Genomic DNA, 16,272 nt, shown 5'->3' with positions numbered 1-16,272 from the left:
CCCTCCATCAGCAATGCAAGGTGAAAGGAAGGATGGCCTTGTGGTTAGGGTGCTAGCCAGTGACCTGTGTTCAAATCCCTGCTCTGATACAGACTTCCCATGTGACCTTGGGCAAGTCACTTGGCCTCTCTTATCCCCATTTGAAAAATGGGGATCATACCCCTGCACTGGGGTGCGTGAGGTTCAATATATCAGCGCGGAAGTGGGCCTGGGCTACTGTCGTGATGGGGGGCAGATAAATATTATAGATAAATTCTCTGATTTTCCCCTGGCACACCACTCCTAGGTTTGCACGATGCTGGAGATGGCTGTAACTAGTCCTCTATTAAGTTAGCTGATTCCGCTGTTTGCTGAAGAATGAAGTAAAAGTCATCATCGAATTACCCAATCTAAAGAAACCCAAGAGAAGGTGAAAGGGCAGCAGGAGAAAGTGGAGCTGCTGCAGGCTTCCCCCCCGCCCCCACCCCCCCAGCCAACACAACAGAGGCTGTGAGGCAGCTGGCTGGTGCGTTCTCTCACCCCTGCAGAGCCTAGGTTTGGGATCTGTGCGAGCAATAGACTCTACAGGGAGTGGGGAGGCCTAGTCTTTAAAAAAGGGAAGAAGGAGAACCTGGGGAACTACAGACCAGTCAGCCTCACCTCAGTCCCTGGAAAAATCATGGAGAAGATCCTCAAGGAAACCATTTTGAAACACATGGAGGAGAGGAAGGTGATCAGGAACAGTCAACATGGATTCACCAAGGGCAAGTCATGCCTGACCAACCTGATTGCCTTCTAGGATGAGATAATTGGCACTGTGGATTTGGGGAAAGCAGTGGACGTGATGTATCTTGACTTTAGCAAAGCTTTTGATACAGTCTCCCATAGTATTCTTGCCAGCAAGTCAAAAAATTATGGATTGGATGAATGGACTATAAGGTGGATAGAAAGCTGGCTAGATTGTCAGGCTCAACGGGTAGTGATCAACAGCTCGATGTCTAGTTTGCAGCCGGTATCAAGTGGAGGGCCCCAGGGGTCGGTCCTGGAGCCGGTTTTGTTCAACATCTTTATTAATGATCTAGATGATGGGATAAATTGCACCCTCAGCAAGTTCGCAGATGACACTAAGCTGGGGGGAGAGGTAGATACACTGGAGGGTAGGGATAGGGTCCAGAGTGACCTAGACTAATTGGAGGATTGGGCCAAAAGAAATCTGATGAGGTTCAACAAGGACAAGTGCAGAGTCCTGCACTTAGGACAGAAGAATCCCATGCACCATTACAGGCTGGGGACAGACAGGCTAAGCAGCAGTTCTGCAGAAAAGGACCTGGGGATTACAATGGATGAGAAGCTGGATATGAGTCAGCAGTGTGTCCTTGTTGCCAAGAAGGCTAACGGCATATTGGGCATAAGTAGGGGCGTTGCCAGCAGATCGGAGGAAGTGATTATTCCCCTCTATTCAGCACTGGTGAGGCCACATCTGGAGTATTGTGTCCAGTTTTGGGCCCCACACTACAGAAGGGATGTGGACAAATTGGAGAGAGTCCAGCGGAGGGCAGCGAAAATGATCAGGGGGCTCAGGCATATGACTTATGAGGAGAGGCTGAGGGAACTGGGCTTGTTTAGCCTGTAGAAGAGAAGAGTGAGGGGGGATTTGATAGCAGCCTTCAACTACCTGAAGGGGGGTTCCAAAGAGGATGGAGCTCGGCTGTTCTCAGTGGTGGCAGATGACAGAACAAGGAGGAACGGTCTCAAGTTGCAGTGGGGGCGGTCTAGGTTGGATATTGGGAAAAACTTTTTCACTAGGAGGGTGGTGAAGCACTGGAATGGGTTCCCTAGGGAGGTGGTGGAATCTCCTTCCTTAGAGGTTTTTAAGGCCCGGTTTGACAAAGCCCTGGTTGGGATGATTTAGTTGGGGATTGGCCCTGCTTTGAGCAGGGGGTTGGTCTAGATGACCTCCTGAGATCTCTTTCAACCCTAATCTTCTATGATTCTATGATAGTCTAAATCACTGGGGAGATGGTTGCCATGGGGTTAACAGGAAAAGCGTCACTCCTCTAGTGTCACTCCTCTTGGCCCGTGTGGTTAGAGTCCAGGCCACAGGAGAACCCCCCCCCCAAATGCATGCATTGCTGAGAGCCCCATACCCCCCAGCATGCTCATGGCTCCGGAACGCAGGCTCACCGGGATGCATGGGAAAGAGCTAATCAGGGTGAAAGGCTGGCCTCAGTAAGCCCCTCCTGGCAGCACACTGTCCCCATTAGTGGTGGCTGGGCCACGGCTAGCAACTGATGGGGCGGCTACAGTCTCGCCTACCGGAGCTGCATGGTTTAGTGTGTGGATCAAGAGGCCACAAGTTCACGCCCTGCTCCCTGGATTGTGCTCTGCTCCTTGTACCACCAGAGCAACTGACAACTCAGGAGGGCCGGGGAAGGTCTCGTCACGTTTTGCTTGGCTTGCAAGTGACAGGGTGGGGGCAAATGTGGCGGGCTGGGCTCGAGGGTGGCTGCCTACCCCGCCTACCCCTGGACCTAATGCTGCCCTCTTCTAAGCCGTCCCGTAGGGAGTCAGGGCCTGGTTGCTTTTAGCACAGGAGCCAAGAGAATCCGTCACTACACAAAGGCCCTTGCCCATGGCCCTTCTCTGTCAGATGGGATTGCTCAGGCACCGCGATGGAAAAGGACTTAAAAGGTTTGAGAGTAGCCACTCTTTAAATGACTGCTGTCAGCTCGATTTGATCCCCCGCCCTAACGACATTCAACGCTATTGTTCTTCTCTGGAGGCCGGTTCTGCGACAGGGCTCGTCTAAATCTTGCCAAAGGAGAACAGATAAGCCCCTCGGTCGTTGTTTCTAATTTGTATTATAGTCGCGCTTAACGACCCCAACTGATATCAGGGCCGCGTTATGCTGAGTGCCAGCCCCACAGCGAGGGACAGGCCCTGCCTCAAAGAGCTTACAGTCTCAACAGAGAGAGAGAGAAACTGAGGTACAGAAGGGAAGCAATTTGTCTAGGCTCACAGAGTTGGGACTAGAACCCAGGTGTCCTGATTCCCACCCCACAAGGCACAAGGAAGGACAGGAGTGCGGAGCGACAGGTTCACTTCCCCTCTTGGGGGAAGCTGTAATAGATTCAGAGTGTCTGTGGCTCAGAGCGGGCCGCCCGTCCTCCCAGGGGCAGATCATCAGCGGGAGCTAGGACAATCCCCACCCACTGGTGATCGGCCCCATCACAGAGCTGCGGAAGTTTGGTCCCATATCACATTTCTCCTGCTAGCAGTTTCTGCAGTTTAAGGCCAGAAGGGACCATCAGATCATTCCACTCTGATCTGGTACAGGCCACCCGCACCACCCAGCTACCCAACGCCTTGAAGCATTTCAGCCCTCAGGCGCCTAACCTGTTGCGAGCCACCTGCAGAGACCAGGGGGGACTGAGGTGTCACCCAGGCAATGGTGGGGGACTCATTAGGTGAGAGAGGGCCAGCCAATCCCAGCAGGCAAACCGCTCCCCATGCTGCAGAGGAAGGAGAAACACCTCCCTCAGGTCCCAGTTGATCTGACCCGAATCTGGTGATCAGCATGACCCTGACCATTTGGAGCAAGCCCCACCGGCCAGGCAGTGAGAAAGAGGAGTCTTTGCATGTGTACTTAATGCCAGCAGAGAGCGAGTAGTCACAAAGCGCCCGGTGATGGCACAGAGCTTCCGTGGGTGCCCGCTCTGACAGCAGGTGGGCACAAGAATGGGCAGGGTGCGTGTGGCAATAGGGTGGGGAGTGGACAGCGTGAAGGCACATACCCTACAATGCCAGGTCCCGCTGCACTAGGTTAGCGACTAGCGTGTCTAGGCTAAATGCCTGTGTTGTGAACACACTCCCACAGCAGACAGGTGCGTACGCACCCGTGTGCATAGTGTGCACAGCATGACCGCACGCAAGGGTGCTACAAGGCACATGCTGTAAGGCCAGCAGCGTTCGTGGACACGTCAAGAGCGGATAGCGTCATGTGTGCTAGGCTAGCAGGGGACGTTTGCACTGACAGCTGAGAGCTGCCAAGAGAGAACGGCATGTGGCCTGACAACAAGCATGCTACGCCAGACCCACCTCCGATCCAAGCCACGCCCTTCAGCGGGGCCAGCCCTGACCGGTATTTAGAGGGAGGAATCCAGGGGAAATCCAGTGCTCCTGGGTGGGGTTGGGGCTGATGAACAGCGAGACCCTCACCACTTGTCGTTCGAAATCCCGTGGCACTCTCCTAAGGAGTAAGCGTGTGAACCCGACGGGCCTGGCCCAGTCCCAGCACTGGTAAATATCTGCTGCCGGCCTCCCTTTCCCTGGCACTTTCACCTGGATCCCTAGTCGCCTCCCAGATGGCCGTGGCGTCGTGTCTCGCTGGGAGCTGCTAAGGGCCACTCTGAAGGTCAAATCTAGTCTGTTCAGGGTGGCGTGCAGCTCCCATTCGAAGCGTTAATGTCTCGGATATGGTCGGGAGAAGCACCTTTAACTCTTGCCGGTCCCTGACTTTTGAGTACCAGATCTGGCAGAGGTCAGCTTGCATTCGCGCTGGGAGGGGAGGGTCTTTGCCTGTAATATTGATACACCTTGTAATGCTGCAAAGTACCTTGAGGCTTGTGCAGTGGGCTGCATAAATCAACGAATAAGAGGTGAATGGAATGGCAAACAGGCCTAGGTAGTGGGCTGCCACGTGGGGTCTTGCGTGTACAAGGCAGCAGGGTCTACCATGTAGCTCCCATCCAGGCAGTCAAGTTATCCCACCAATGAAACAATGTGAATGGGGTGCTGGACAGCCTGCTGGTGCCCCCTGCAAACCTGAACCAAAGACACGGGCATGGGGGCTGTCCTTAAAGCAATAGTCCATGCACGGCACGGCCAGTGAGACCGGGGCCATCCCTGACTCCGTTCGAAAAGGGCATGGGGTTCTGTAACATCCCCCAGACGGCGCTCCAGAGACCGGCAGAAGGGACCTGTGTGCCGGGACACATCCCCAGCTGGTGTCAGTCAGTCGTAGCTTCATTGGAGCCAGGGGGACCAGATCTCCAGCTGCTGTTGGCCCTCGCTCCATTGGAGTTAATTAAGCAGATCTCCAGCTGGTGCCAATTGGCCATAGCGCCGTTGCAGCCAATGGGGCCAAGTCCCCAGCTGGTATAAATCAGCGCAGCTGCATTGGAGACAATGCGCCCAGTTGGTGGGAATTTGTGTTGCTCCATGGGCGTCTCTTGCCGATTTGTGCCGGCTGAGGACCTGGCAGGGAATGTCTGAACCACAGGAGACGTTGGATTTACGTTTCACATCGCCAGCTAAGGCTCAGGGCTCGGTGCGGGTGCAGCTCTGAGCAGTGCTCCTCCGGTGCCTTGTCCCGGCCTGGCTGTTGGCAGCGTAGGCTAGCATATCTGTGCCAGGGGCGCGCAGCGAGCGGCCTGGGCTGTCCGTGTCTAATTCCTCGGGATGGCTGAGCGCTCTGGCAGCTCTGATGGGGAGGCGAAGAGCAGTGGCTCTCCCTGTGCTTCGCTTCTCCAGCCAAGGCTAAATGCTAGGCCTCCGGTCCCTGCGGATTGGCAGGAAGTGTTGGTGCGACCGGACATAGGGCCCTCCTGGGTCATCGCGTCCCCTCTCAGCTGTTGCAGGTCACCCCTGCCTTAAAATCCTCTAAATAAACCGCTCCAGCCCCATCTTCAGGATCTTTGCCCCCACTGCTCCTCTTGAGGGGCTGTTCTTGGACCTCCCTCCTCTGATGGGTGGAAACCTTCTTCTCATTCCCAGCCCCAGATCACTGCTGGCCAGTCTGTCACCATTTCTACTTGTTCCAACTTTGTCCATTAATGTTAATAGCTCTTCACCCTCCCTGGTGTCCCCCAGCAATCGGAGCCTCTCTTCCTCCACTTGCCAGGCAAAACAAGCCCAGGTCTTGCAGTCTCCGCCCCTATTGTCGGCCCTCCGTTCCCCTGATCACCCTACTAGCTCTTCTCAGCACGTCTTCCCATTGGAGTTCATCTGCCTCAACCGTGGGGGACCAGAACTGGACTCAGTATTGCAGACGTGGTCTCACCTGGGCCTGGGACTCGTAGCGGAGAAGAGTGTGGGACGGTTCTGTGCTATGGGGGAATCCAAACTATATGATCACACTGGTCCTTTCTGCCCATAAGATCTATGAAGTACTGCTCCCCCTCTGCCCTCCCCACTAGAAAATACTTGCTGGCCAAAGCTGGAAAACAGGGCTTTGCTGAGTGGAAATTAAAATGCCAGGCTCCCTTTCCCCGGCGGTTCCTCTGTCTGCTGGGAGTCTGAACATTCTTTGACATCAGCTGTTTCCCCAAATGGCGAGAACTGCCTGATTCTCTCCCCCTGGAATGGCTTTTCTTCCTAGCAAGAAGAACTTTAATCTTCCTAAATCTCCCGGGTGGGGCTTGCTGGGCCCACGAGCACTGGCGCTGCCAGAGACACCCGACCCTTTCTGAATTGACAATTGCTTCCAGACAGTTATAGATAGTAACCGTTCAGACCTAAATCTTTCAAATGACCCGCATGGGCATGCGGCGCCTCCCCCCGCCCGGGACAGCTGGGGCTGATATCGCCCATGCCAAGCTATTTGGAGCCGTGCTACTTTTAGAGGGGAATTTCTACACCAGGCACGCTGAGAAGCGCTCTTCCTCATTCCCGGCCGAGGAGGAGGAGGAGGAGGAGGAGGCCGCCTGGGGAGCCTGCTTCGTGTGCTCAGAATAGCGGCGGGTTGGCTCCAGCTGTTCCGGGTGATACCGCCACTTGCGCTATTCGGTGCGCGGGATGATAATGCTATCAAGCCACGCCTTGGGAGCGCGGTGCCAGGCCGGCTCCAGCGCCACACCCGCAAATGGCTCTTCCGCTCTCCGCTTCAGCTTTCAACAGCCTGCCAGCTTCCAAAAGGGAACCGGAGGAGTGCTTGGGTTCCCGTCCTGAGTCTTCCATTGCACCGAGAAGGCTCGTCCACAGCCAGCGCCGTCTGCGATCGGCCCCTCTCCCTCCTAGCTGCCCTCCAGTACGTTAACTGGCAAAGCCGGCAAGTCTACGCTTTTAACTTGGTGCAAGGTCTCCCCCCCCCCCCCCCCCCCACGTTAAGTGACCCGCAACAATCAGTTTGTACACGCTGCAGTGCACTCCCGCCATCAAGTTTCATGTTGCCTCCCCTCTGCCAGAATGAGCACTAAGCAGACATCCCATGGTGCATTGCTCAGCTGCTGGTCTGTATGCATTCGGGGACTGGCCGTGTTGTGCCCTGGGGGATGCGTTCCTACCAGAAGGCCATGGAATTATGGAGACTCAGGATCAGCCTCTATAATTCCCATGGTTCCTCTGGTCTGAGCCCGTCATCTGGGCCAGGCGAGCGGCAAGGAGATATTTTGTTTGTGGACACAAAACACCTCGGTTTGACCCACGACAAACTGAAGGGCAGACAAGCTTTTAGGGGCCCTTCCTAGCGGGTGGGGGGACGGTATCGGGACTGCAGATCAGTGAGCTAGAGGGGGTTGCTTTCATGACACACGCCCCAAAGGCGTTCTGGGTAGGGTTACCATACGTTCGGTTTTTCCCGGACATGTCCGGCTTTTTGGTAATCAAACCCCCGTCCGGGGGGAATTTCCAAAAAGCCGAACATGTCCGGGAAAAATACTCCCAGCTTCCGGCATCCCTGGTTTACCTTAGAGCGGGCGCCGGGGCTGCTGTGCTCCCTGACTCCTGGGCTCTGTAAGAGCCGAGCTGCCCGAGCGCTACCAGCTTCGGGCAGCCCCCATGCCTCCGGACCCTGCGCCGCCGGCCAGGCACTTCTGCTCCGGGGGCGCAGGGTCCGGAGGTCTGGGGGCTGCCCAAAGCCGATAGCGCTCGGGCAGCTGTTTCACGTGGCTGGGAGGGAGGAGGGGGAATGCGGGTGCTCAGGGGAGGGGGCGGAGTTGGGGCGGGAGCGGGGCCAGGGCCCCGTGGAGTGTTCTCTTTTTTTAATTTTTAAATATGGTAACCCTAGTTCTGGGTAAGAGGGCCTGCTCATCCTTCCCTTCCCCCATGCCTCGCGTGGAACGGGAGTGAGATCGCGGCACCACGCCGCGCTCCGGGGTCAGCTGCGCGCTGTCTCGGCATTCCATCCCGTGGCAGCCGGCAGCCAGGCCAGCATGGGAGAGGCAAACACCTCCTGGAAAGGAGGTGAGGTGGCTGCTCCCAGGAAGGGGGGATTTGCCCAGGGAGCCAGGCGGGTGTACTTCCTTCCCAAAAGAAATCCTGTCACAGAGAAGCGTCCATTAAAACTTTGCTGCAGGTCTGCTGGGACCCGGCCATGCTACAGCAATGCAGGTCTGGGCCCATGGGGAGCCCAGCTGCTTGGTGTTAAGGAAATGGAATGTCCCACAGTGCAGTCCGGGAGGGAGTGTGTTCTCCTGGGCAGGCCTCTGGGCTGGGAGTCTGGGGACCTGGGTATGGTTCCTGGCTGTGCCACCCACCTGCTGTGTGACTTGAATGTTTCCTTTCCCTGTGTACTTAGACTGCAAACTCTTCAGAGCAGAGACTGTCTCTTGCTGTGTGTCTGTGCAGCACCCAGCACCACAGGGCCCTGATCTCAGCTGGGACAGGGCCTGTCTCTCGTTGTGTGTCTGTGCAGCGCCTGGCACCACGGGACCCTGATCTCAGCTGGGACAGGGCCTGTCTCTCCCTGTGTGTCTGTGCAGCGCCCGGCACCACACGGCCCTGATCTCAGCTGGGACAGGGCCTGTCTCTCGTTGTGTGTCTGTGCAGCGCCCGGCACCACAGGGCCCTGATCTCAGCTGGGACAGGCCCTGTCTCTCGTTGTGTGTCTGTGCAGCACCCAGCACCACAGGGCCCTGATCTCAGCTGGGACAGGGCCTGTCTCTCGTTGTGTGTCTGTGCAGCGCCTGGCACCACGGGGCCCTGATCTCAGCTGGGACAGGGCCTGTCTCTCGTTGTGTGTCTGTGCAGCGCCTGGCACCACGGGACCCTGATCTCAGCTGGGACAGGGCCTGTCTCTCGTTGTGTGTCTGTGCAGCGCCTGGCACCACGGGGCCCTGATCTCAGCTGGGACAGGGCCTGTCTCTCGTTGTGTGTCTGTGCAGCGCCTGCTACAACGGGGCCCTGATCTGCCTTGGGGCTCTTAGGAGCTATTGTAATGCGAATAATTACTAACAGTATTGTGCATGGTGCGTGTCACACAAGCTGTGCTGCTATCAATGGCTGCACATGGGGCAGGCGGGTGGGGCCAGGGAAGTGCTCCAGCATAGAAAACAGAGCTACAGGCCATGGTGGTTTGACCTGGTAACTAGCGATAGGCTGAACCTCAGGAGGGCTGGAAAGCCACTGAAATCCAGACCTGCTTAGGCAACCCTCGCCCCCCCACGAGAGCCTTCCGCTCCGGCTCTTCCCTTAGCTCAGCAAACCCGCCGTTAGCCTCGCGTTATGGTGAGAACCATTGGGCAGGGAGCCGCTGTGCTGGAGTCAGTTAGCACCGGAGTGTGGGCTGCCCTGCAGCTGGGTGTGTGAGCCGGGGAACCTGGCGGGGATCCCCCAGGGCGTTCTGCTGGGGTTGCCCCTCCAGGGAACTGGCAGCAGGTTGGGGCCACAGACGCCCCAAAGGCACAACGCCATCTGTACCAAGGTGCCCATCAAAAGCCAGCCCCAGCCTGTACTGAAACCCGAGCGGCTGGGTACCCCCCATCAGCCCTGCCTCTTTCCCATGTGTTCATCCTGCAGCAAGCTGCCCATGTCTCCTGCCACGGCACTCGGGGGGCTCTGGCCAGGGGTGGGAGCGCAGCGCTGGGACAGCTCAGGCAGGATCTCCTCTTGTGAGGGGAAGCAAAACAGCAGCACGGTCGTGCCGTACCCCAGAGAACAACACAGGGGATCCTGGGCAAACGGGCAGGGCGGAGCCTGGTAGCAGCTATGAAATGGGCATTGCACACAGGGGACCCCTGAAGTCTGGGGTAGTGGATCCATACACAGTGGGAACCGTGGTGCCTGGCGGCTTCCTGTCTGGGAGCCACCTCTCCCCCAAGGCTGATATCTTCATCTTTTCCTGTAAACACCAGAGACGGCGGCTCAGATGTGCCCCCGGAGGCTGGGCCACGCTCCCAACGAGCCAGCGCCAGATGAGCTCTTTCAAAGCTGCATGAGACACCAAATCCTCCTTAGTAGATTAAACATGGACTCTCCCCATTCACACCCCTCCGGCTGAGCTCGCTGCTGGCGCAACTCCACCGGCTTTAATGGAGAGAGCTTGACCAACCAACTCCGTCAATCCGTCCACTCTCTGCCCGAAGGGGCCATGAGAGACGCATGCCAGGGGCTTTCCTTGGGTGGGGTGCCCTGGAGAGAGACTGCTCCTTAGATAGCAGCTCTCCCGTTCTGTCCCCTCGCCCGTCCCCGTACGTGGGGCGCAGGGAGCTGAGCCAGGCAGCTCTCCTGTTCTGTCCCCTCGCCCGTCCCCGTACGCGGGGCGCAGGGAGCAGAGCCGGGCAGCTCTCCCGTTCCGAGCCCTCGCCCGTCCCCGTACGCGGGGCGCAGGGAGCAGAGCCGGGCAGCTCTCCCGTTCCGAGCCCTCGCCCGTCCCCGTACGTGGGGCGCAGGGAGCGGAGCCGGGCAGCTCTCCCATTCTGTGCCCTTGCCCGTCCCCATACATGTAGGGGTCGGGGGGAGGGATTAGGGAGTGGAGCTGGGCAGGACTTTTTCAACAAAGCGTTTTTTTCATTGGAAGATGCTGATTTGTGGAAGCATGGGAACAGAGCAGTTGCGATCACATTTGGACTGGGAAGGTTTCTCGGGGCAGAGTGGCATTTCTCATCCCACCCCCACATAGCCCAGTGGTTAGGAAACTCTTCAGGGCATGGGAGACCCTGCATCGACTCTTACCTAGCACTTGTCTTCACTTGCTCGCAAAGCACTTTACCAAGTATCATTATCTCCCCTGGGTAGATGGGGAAACTGAGGCAAAGGGCGGTAGGGAAATGACTTTGCAGGCTCACCCAGAAGGGCAGTGGCCTCCTCCGTCCTAGTCCGGAGCTCTCGCTGGGCTGCCGGGCCCAGTTTGGGGCTGTGGATACAGCAGCCCTTGCTTTCTAAAGTCAGGCTGCTTGTTTTTGCAGCTCCAGGCTCAGGGTTTCGTTGGCGGTGAGAGCCGTCTTCCAGTGTTAATCAAAATCTAGCCTGGCCGGACGTGGCAGCCAGTTGGACACGTTCGAAATCGCCACCCAAATGGTGCGATTTCTGCTTCCGGTTCCACTGGCGCCACGGTGTGTTTTGGAGAGTCAAGGTGCGTGCTGCCACCTGGCTGTCCTGCCCCACGCGTAACCATCTGACACCGGCCGGGAGGTGTCCTTGCGCTTGATGGTTCGTTTTTAGGTGCAGCTTCCACTGTACCTGGGATTGGTCTTTACTCCCTGCCTTTGAAGCGTTGCTGCACGCTGTTAAACAGTGGACGGGTTTTACCCCACAGGAGGCTGCATTTCCATGGAAAGCAAAGTGCAGCCCTGGGGGGTGGGACACCCTGCCTGTTGCCCGCTATGGGATGACCCTGGCCTCTTCCCCCTTTGGGTTTCCTGCAAGAGAAAGCGATGAGTCCTCCTCTTTGCAAACAAAATGCCTTTGGCCAGGGCAGGCTTGTTAGGGAAGGTAACAAGTGATTGAGTGACTTTTTGGTGTAGGACAACTGCCCACTCTGCAGGTATCTAGCCGGGCTTCAGGGAGGGCGCAGGACTGGAACCGTCACGCCAGCATGTTTCCTGTAACTCTCTCTCTGTTTCACGGGGACTTTCCAAGGGAGCTGCCATCCTGGTCGTGAATCTTCCATCAAAAGGTTTTTTCCAAGGAAAATGCACTTTCCACAAACATTTTATGGAATTTTACCAATTTTTTTCAGAATTTTATCAAATTTTACCAATTTTTTTTTTAAAAATTTCCCACTGGGGAAAAAAGAAATCTAAAGAAAATATTTCAGCTTGGGTCAATTCGACATTAATCTATGTCTGCCTGAGCTCTTGTGGGGCCTCATGGGAGTTGTAGTTTGGGTGCCTCGTGCCTTCATTCTCCTCTATGGGCCTGTCTGGACTACATCTCCCATGAGGCACTGCGGCAGCTCAGTGGGCACCGATTCCCACGGAACCAAGCCGAACTATGCTGATCGGAAGTGCAGACACGGAACATTTCATACCGAACTTTCTTTGGAACTTTCCATTGTTTTGATATGTCAACTTTTTCTCCTGATTCAGGACAAAACAATATTGGAATTTCCCCGAGGCCAGGCTTTCTGGCCAGCTGGAATAACGCAGTGATGTACAAATGCCAGTGTTGTTTCGAAGCTGGCACGGTGTTTACCGCTGCTCCTTTCAGCTGTGCTGCTAGGGAGAAGTAGGCCCTGATTCAAGAGAGTATTTAGCCACAGGCTTAAAATCAAACCTATGCTTGTCTTATTCAAATTAGTGGAATTTAAGCACTTACCTGAAGTGAAGCAACGGGGTCGCCAACCTGAAGCTTTCAAAAATCACGAATCAGGCCGGGAATAGCGTGAGATGGGTTTAAAAAATCTGGAGATTTTAACCAAGTAATTCTTTAGGTCACGTTTTCCAGCTTTTCTCTGCAATCAGGAGAGCTAGAAACATACTTTAAAAAAAGTTCAAGGTGAAATTCTTGCCTGATCCCAGGACTCCTGAAGTTGTGGCCTAAATATACGGCGAGGATCGGCAACCCCCGAGCATGTGTTCAAGCGCTTTTCTGAATCGGGGCCTTAGTGTCTGGATAATATTCCCAACACTCATTTCTCCAGTCGGCCAGACACTGTTGCCTCACTTTCACTCAGTTCAGTGACAGGTTATTGGCATGACAAGTGATACACGCATAGAGCTGTAGGCACAAGCATACAGGGCTTCTTGTGAGTTACGTCTCCACCTACTGGGCACAGTGGTTCGAGTGCTTTCAGCTCAGCCGGGCTGTCCAACTGCTGGGGCTGCTGCAATATTTCATAACGTGCCAGAGCTTGGGGCAGAAATTGGTGCCAGTGGCCATCACGGCGCGTGGCTCCCTGGAATGAGCCGGTTGCGTGGGACGCGGCTCGTCAGTTTCCCCCGAGCGTCCCAGGGAGATGCTGACGCTCACATGTGCTTTTCTGTAGGGGCCCTTTCCCCGTAACCGAAGCCAGAGCAGCTGTGGCAGGCCCGGAACATGACCTCCACCCCCGACTACGATCACTTGGAGATTCAGCAGCAATACGGCCGGATCAACGCGCGCTGGGAAGCCTCGGACGATGAGCTGGACAACGACAACAGCTCCGCACGGCTCTTCGAGAGATCCCGCATCAAAGCTCTGGCAGGTACCGCGCTTACCGCCTCCGGGCGCTTGATAGCGTCGTCCCCCCTTGAGGGTGCAGCACCTCCCAGATGGAGCCCTTTTGGGCCTCTTCTTTGCTGAACCTTTGGAGACTTTGAGCAGCCCCATTGACTTAAAAACTGAGCATGCGCTTTGCTGGCGAGAGGCTGCTTTGCTGAGTTGGGGCCCCAATAACACAGCGGATGGGGTCTGGGCGGGGTGCAGTAGAACAGACCCCCTGATTCCAGCACAGGGGACAATCAGGGTTTCCCTTGGGTAGAAGAACTCTGGGGGGCTGGGAGCTCTTCCATAAGTGGAACACATGCCACTCCCGGGGTTGGATGGTCAGTCACTGGCTGTTTGAACTAAACTCTGCCCTAGGGGTGCTGGAAACTTACTGGGGTGGCATGTAGCCATCTGTAAGGCTCCAAGAATCTGCCTGGGTCTCTGGGGCTGAGGAGTAGCACAGACATAGGTGCCAACTCCGTGGGTGCTGCAAAAAAAAAAAGTGGGTGCTTGGCACCCACCAGCCACAGCTGTTCAGCAGCCCCGCCGATCAGCTGTTTGGCGGATGGCGGGAGGCGGGAGGCTCTTGGAGGGAAGGGGGCGGAGCGGGGTGGACAGAGGCGGAGCGAGGGCGGGGCCTCAGGAGAAGGGATTGAGCGGGCAGGGCCTCAGGGCGGAGCAGGGGTGGAACACTCACCGGGAAAAATACAATCCCTATTTCAACCTTTCATCAGAAGCCCCCAAATTCTGGGCCTAAATCATTTTGGTTTTGGTGCTTCTGTTCTCTGGACAAACCCTGGCCGTTTTCTGCAGGGAGCTGATGCTTTTCGGAAAACGTTCAGTCAAAGCTCCCAGGCGGCTGTTGAAAACCAGCCTCAATGGAAAAACGCTGCCTGCCCTTTGCTTGACCTTCAGCTTTCCCTGGGCGCCTTGGCTGAGCAGTCCAGGGCGCCTGCACTGGGCAAACAATGTGGTGCCTTGATAATGAACCTAGCCTTTATCCAGCATGTCTCATCAGTAGATCTCAAAGCACCTGACAGAGGAGGTTGGGATCATTATCTCTGTTTCTCAGGTGGGGAAACTGAGGCACAAAGCAGGCAAAGGACTTGCCCAAGGTTGCCCAGCAGGCAAGCAACAGAGCCAAGAATGGCGCTCACTGTACATTTATAAACAGAGTCTCAGAAAAGCATTTCTCCCCTCCCTCAGCTACTAGGAGCCCGGGTCAGGCATCTGTGTTTCCTAGAATCCCTTTGCAGCCTGCTACTGCTGTCTCAGGGAGAGATGCAGAGCCCTGATGACAAACCGCGTCCCAAATCTAAGGCCTCAGTTCTGTGCAGGGAATTGTCCACTCTTCCGGGGCTCAGAGGAGGGAGGAGGGACATCAGGCAGCCAGCCATAGCGCTCTGCTCATGCGCTGCCTGGCCCTGGAGTTGTTTAGAGCAGCTAAGGGGGTGCTCTAAGCTACGCCACTGGCAGGATGCCTGTAGGGGGCTCTGTGCCTGTGGACAATTGGTGTGGCGGAGCGCCCGTCTGCCACCTCGTCACCACGCAGCAGCTCCCTGCCAGGCCCGCGCAAGTGGCACACAGCCTGTGGAGGGGAGTATCCATCACATGGCCATGAGCCAAGGTGTCTCTCTCTGGAGAGCGATTAGATAAGGTGCGTCAGGAGCCGCCTGGAACCTGCATCCAACTGCAATTCACACGTGGGAAATGATCAGTGTGCTGGTTTCCTGGCCCAGTCTGGAGGGAGTCTGACACCCTGAAGCCATGATGGGGGCTGATGAGAACCACGTCCGTGACGCTTTTCCCAGCTCAGGGCTCCCCCTGCCTCCGCCTTCACACCCATTCATGATGGAAATTCTTTACACTGATGAAATATTTATTGGCTTAATTTTGTTCTTCCAGTGTACCAGGCTCCCGTCTGCCACTGTGGCTCAGGAGAAGCAGCCTGTCACTGGGCGGCCCCCTCCCGAGTGCCCTGCCTCAGTTTCCCCATTTGCTTAGGAGACAGCGCCACACCCCAGTTCAGCGTCTCTTTCCTTGAGTCAGGAGCCCCAAGTTGCAGTCCAGGCTCCACCGTTTCTTTACTGCCTGCAGCTGTTAGCTCAGCCCAGCACTCCCAGTTGGACCAGTACTGGCTCCCACAGGAGCTCCTTGTAAGTGCCACCCCCAAGGCAGGAGGGGTGGGGCAGGATTAACTGCACAGGGCTGGCTGCCCCCAGGCCCCCTGGCCCGTGAAGGAACCGGCCACCCTGGGACAGCATCTGCGTGTAGCGTTTTCCCAGGGAACTCCGTGGAACTCGGTTTCCCACAGCAGAGATGCCCTATGTGTGTGAGGCGTTGGTCCCTGCGGCCCAGGGCCCTGCTGTGCTTTCCTTTTAATGTGTGGGGCCAAGTGGAGGAGGGGAAAACCCCCTCCCCGAACAGCATTTTCTTACCAGGGAAGGATGGAGTGAGCCCGCCAGCAACGCTGGCTACTCGCGTGTCTTTCCGTCTGTTCGTGCAGCAGCCAGCGGAGCGGAGGCTTGGTCCCCCGAGCCGCCTCAGGCCCTGCGCTAATCGAAACAGTAATGGAAGGAAAAGCAGGCGGCCTCACTGTGCCGCTATTACTCACTCCCCGGTCCTGGCTGTGTGCTGCAGCCCATCGCTGTCGCTAAGGAGCAATCGGACTGTTGAATTGCACTGCCCCACTGCAGCCAGAAAGCGCTCCCCGTGACTGGCACACCCCAGAGCTGGGCGCAGTGCAAACGCAGCGGGGTGCATGGAGAGGAAGGGGGTTAGAGACACGGGCACACGCTCGCCGTGAGGTTCTGGCTGGGTTAAGCTGCAGCCGCAGTGGCACGTCAGAGAAACCATATCCAGTGCAGGAAGGAGCCATGCATTGCACCAGGTGCTGGGTCCATGGGAGGAGGGGATTCTTAACAGTGTTTATTATTACTAATAATAACT

At 56.5% G+C, this 16,272-nt stretch overlaps 1 protein-coding gene across 7 annotated transcripts in view; it reads left to right on the top strand.

Annotated features, from left to right (window-relative positions):
• The window catches only part of SPTB (spectrin beta, erythrocytic), a 111,441-nt gene that overhangs the window by 17,587 nt on the left and 77,582 nt on the right, over positions 1 to 16,272 (top strand). For 6 of the 7 annotated variants that reach the window (XM_042852596.2, XM_005294979.5, XM_005294976.5 and 3 more), the window contains exon 2: positions 13,124 to 13,321. In XM_042852596.2, coding sequence (XP_042708530.2) covers positions 13,174 to 13,321 — 148 coding nt within the window. In that variant the 5' untranslated portion in view covers positions 13,124 to 13,173. Of the gene's footprint in view, positions 1 to 1,822; positions 4,279 to 13,123; positions 13,322 to 16,272 lie in introns of those variants that run through there. The other variant, XM_005294977.5, reaches the window with a different exon arrangement.

The sequence above is a fragment of the Chrysemys picta genome, chromosome 4, assembly GCF_011386835.1.
Source record: "Chrysemys picta bellii isolate R12L10 chromosome 4, ASM1138683v2, whole genome shotgun sequence".
In the NCBI taxonomy this organism is placed as follows: Eukaryota; Metazoa; Chordata; order Testudines; family Emydidae; genus Chrysemys; species Chrysemys picta.
Note: the sequence above shows the minus strand (reverse complement) of the source record. Positions and strands in the feature narration are given on the sequence as shown.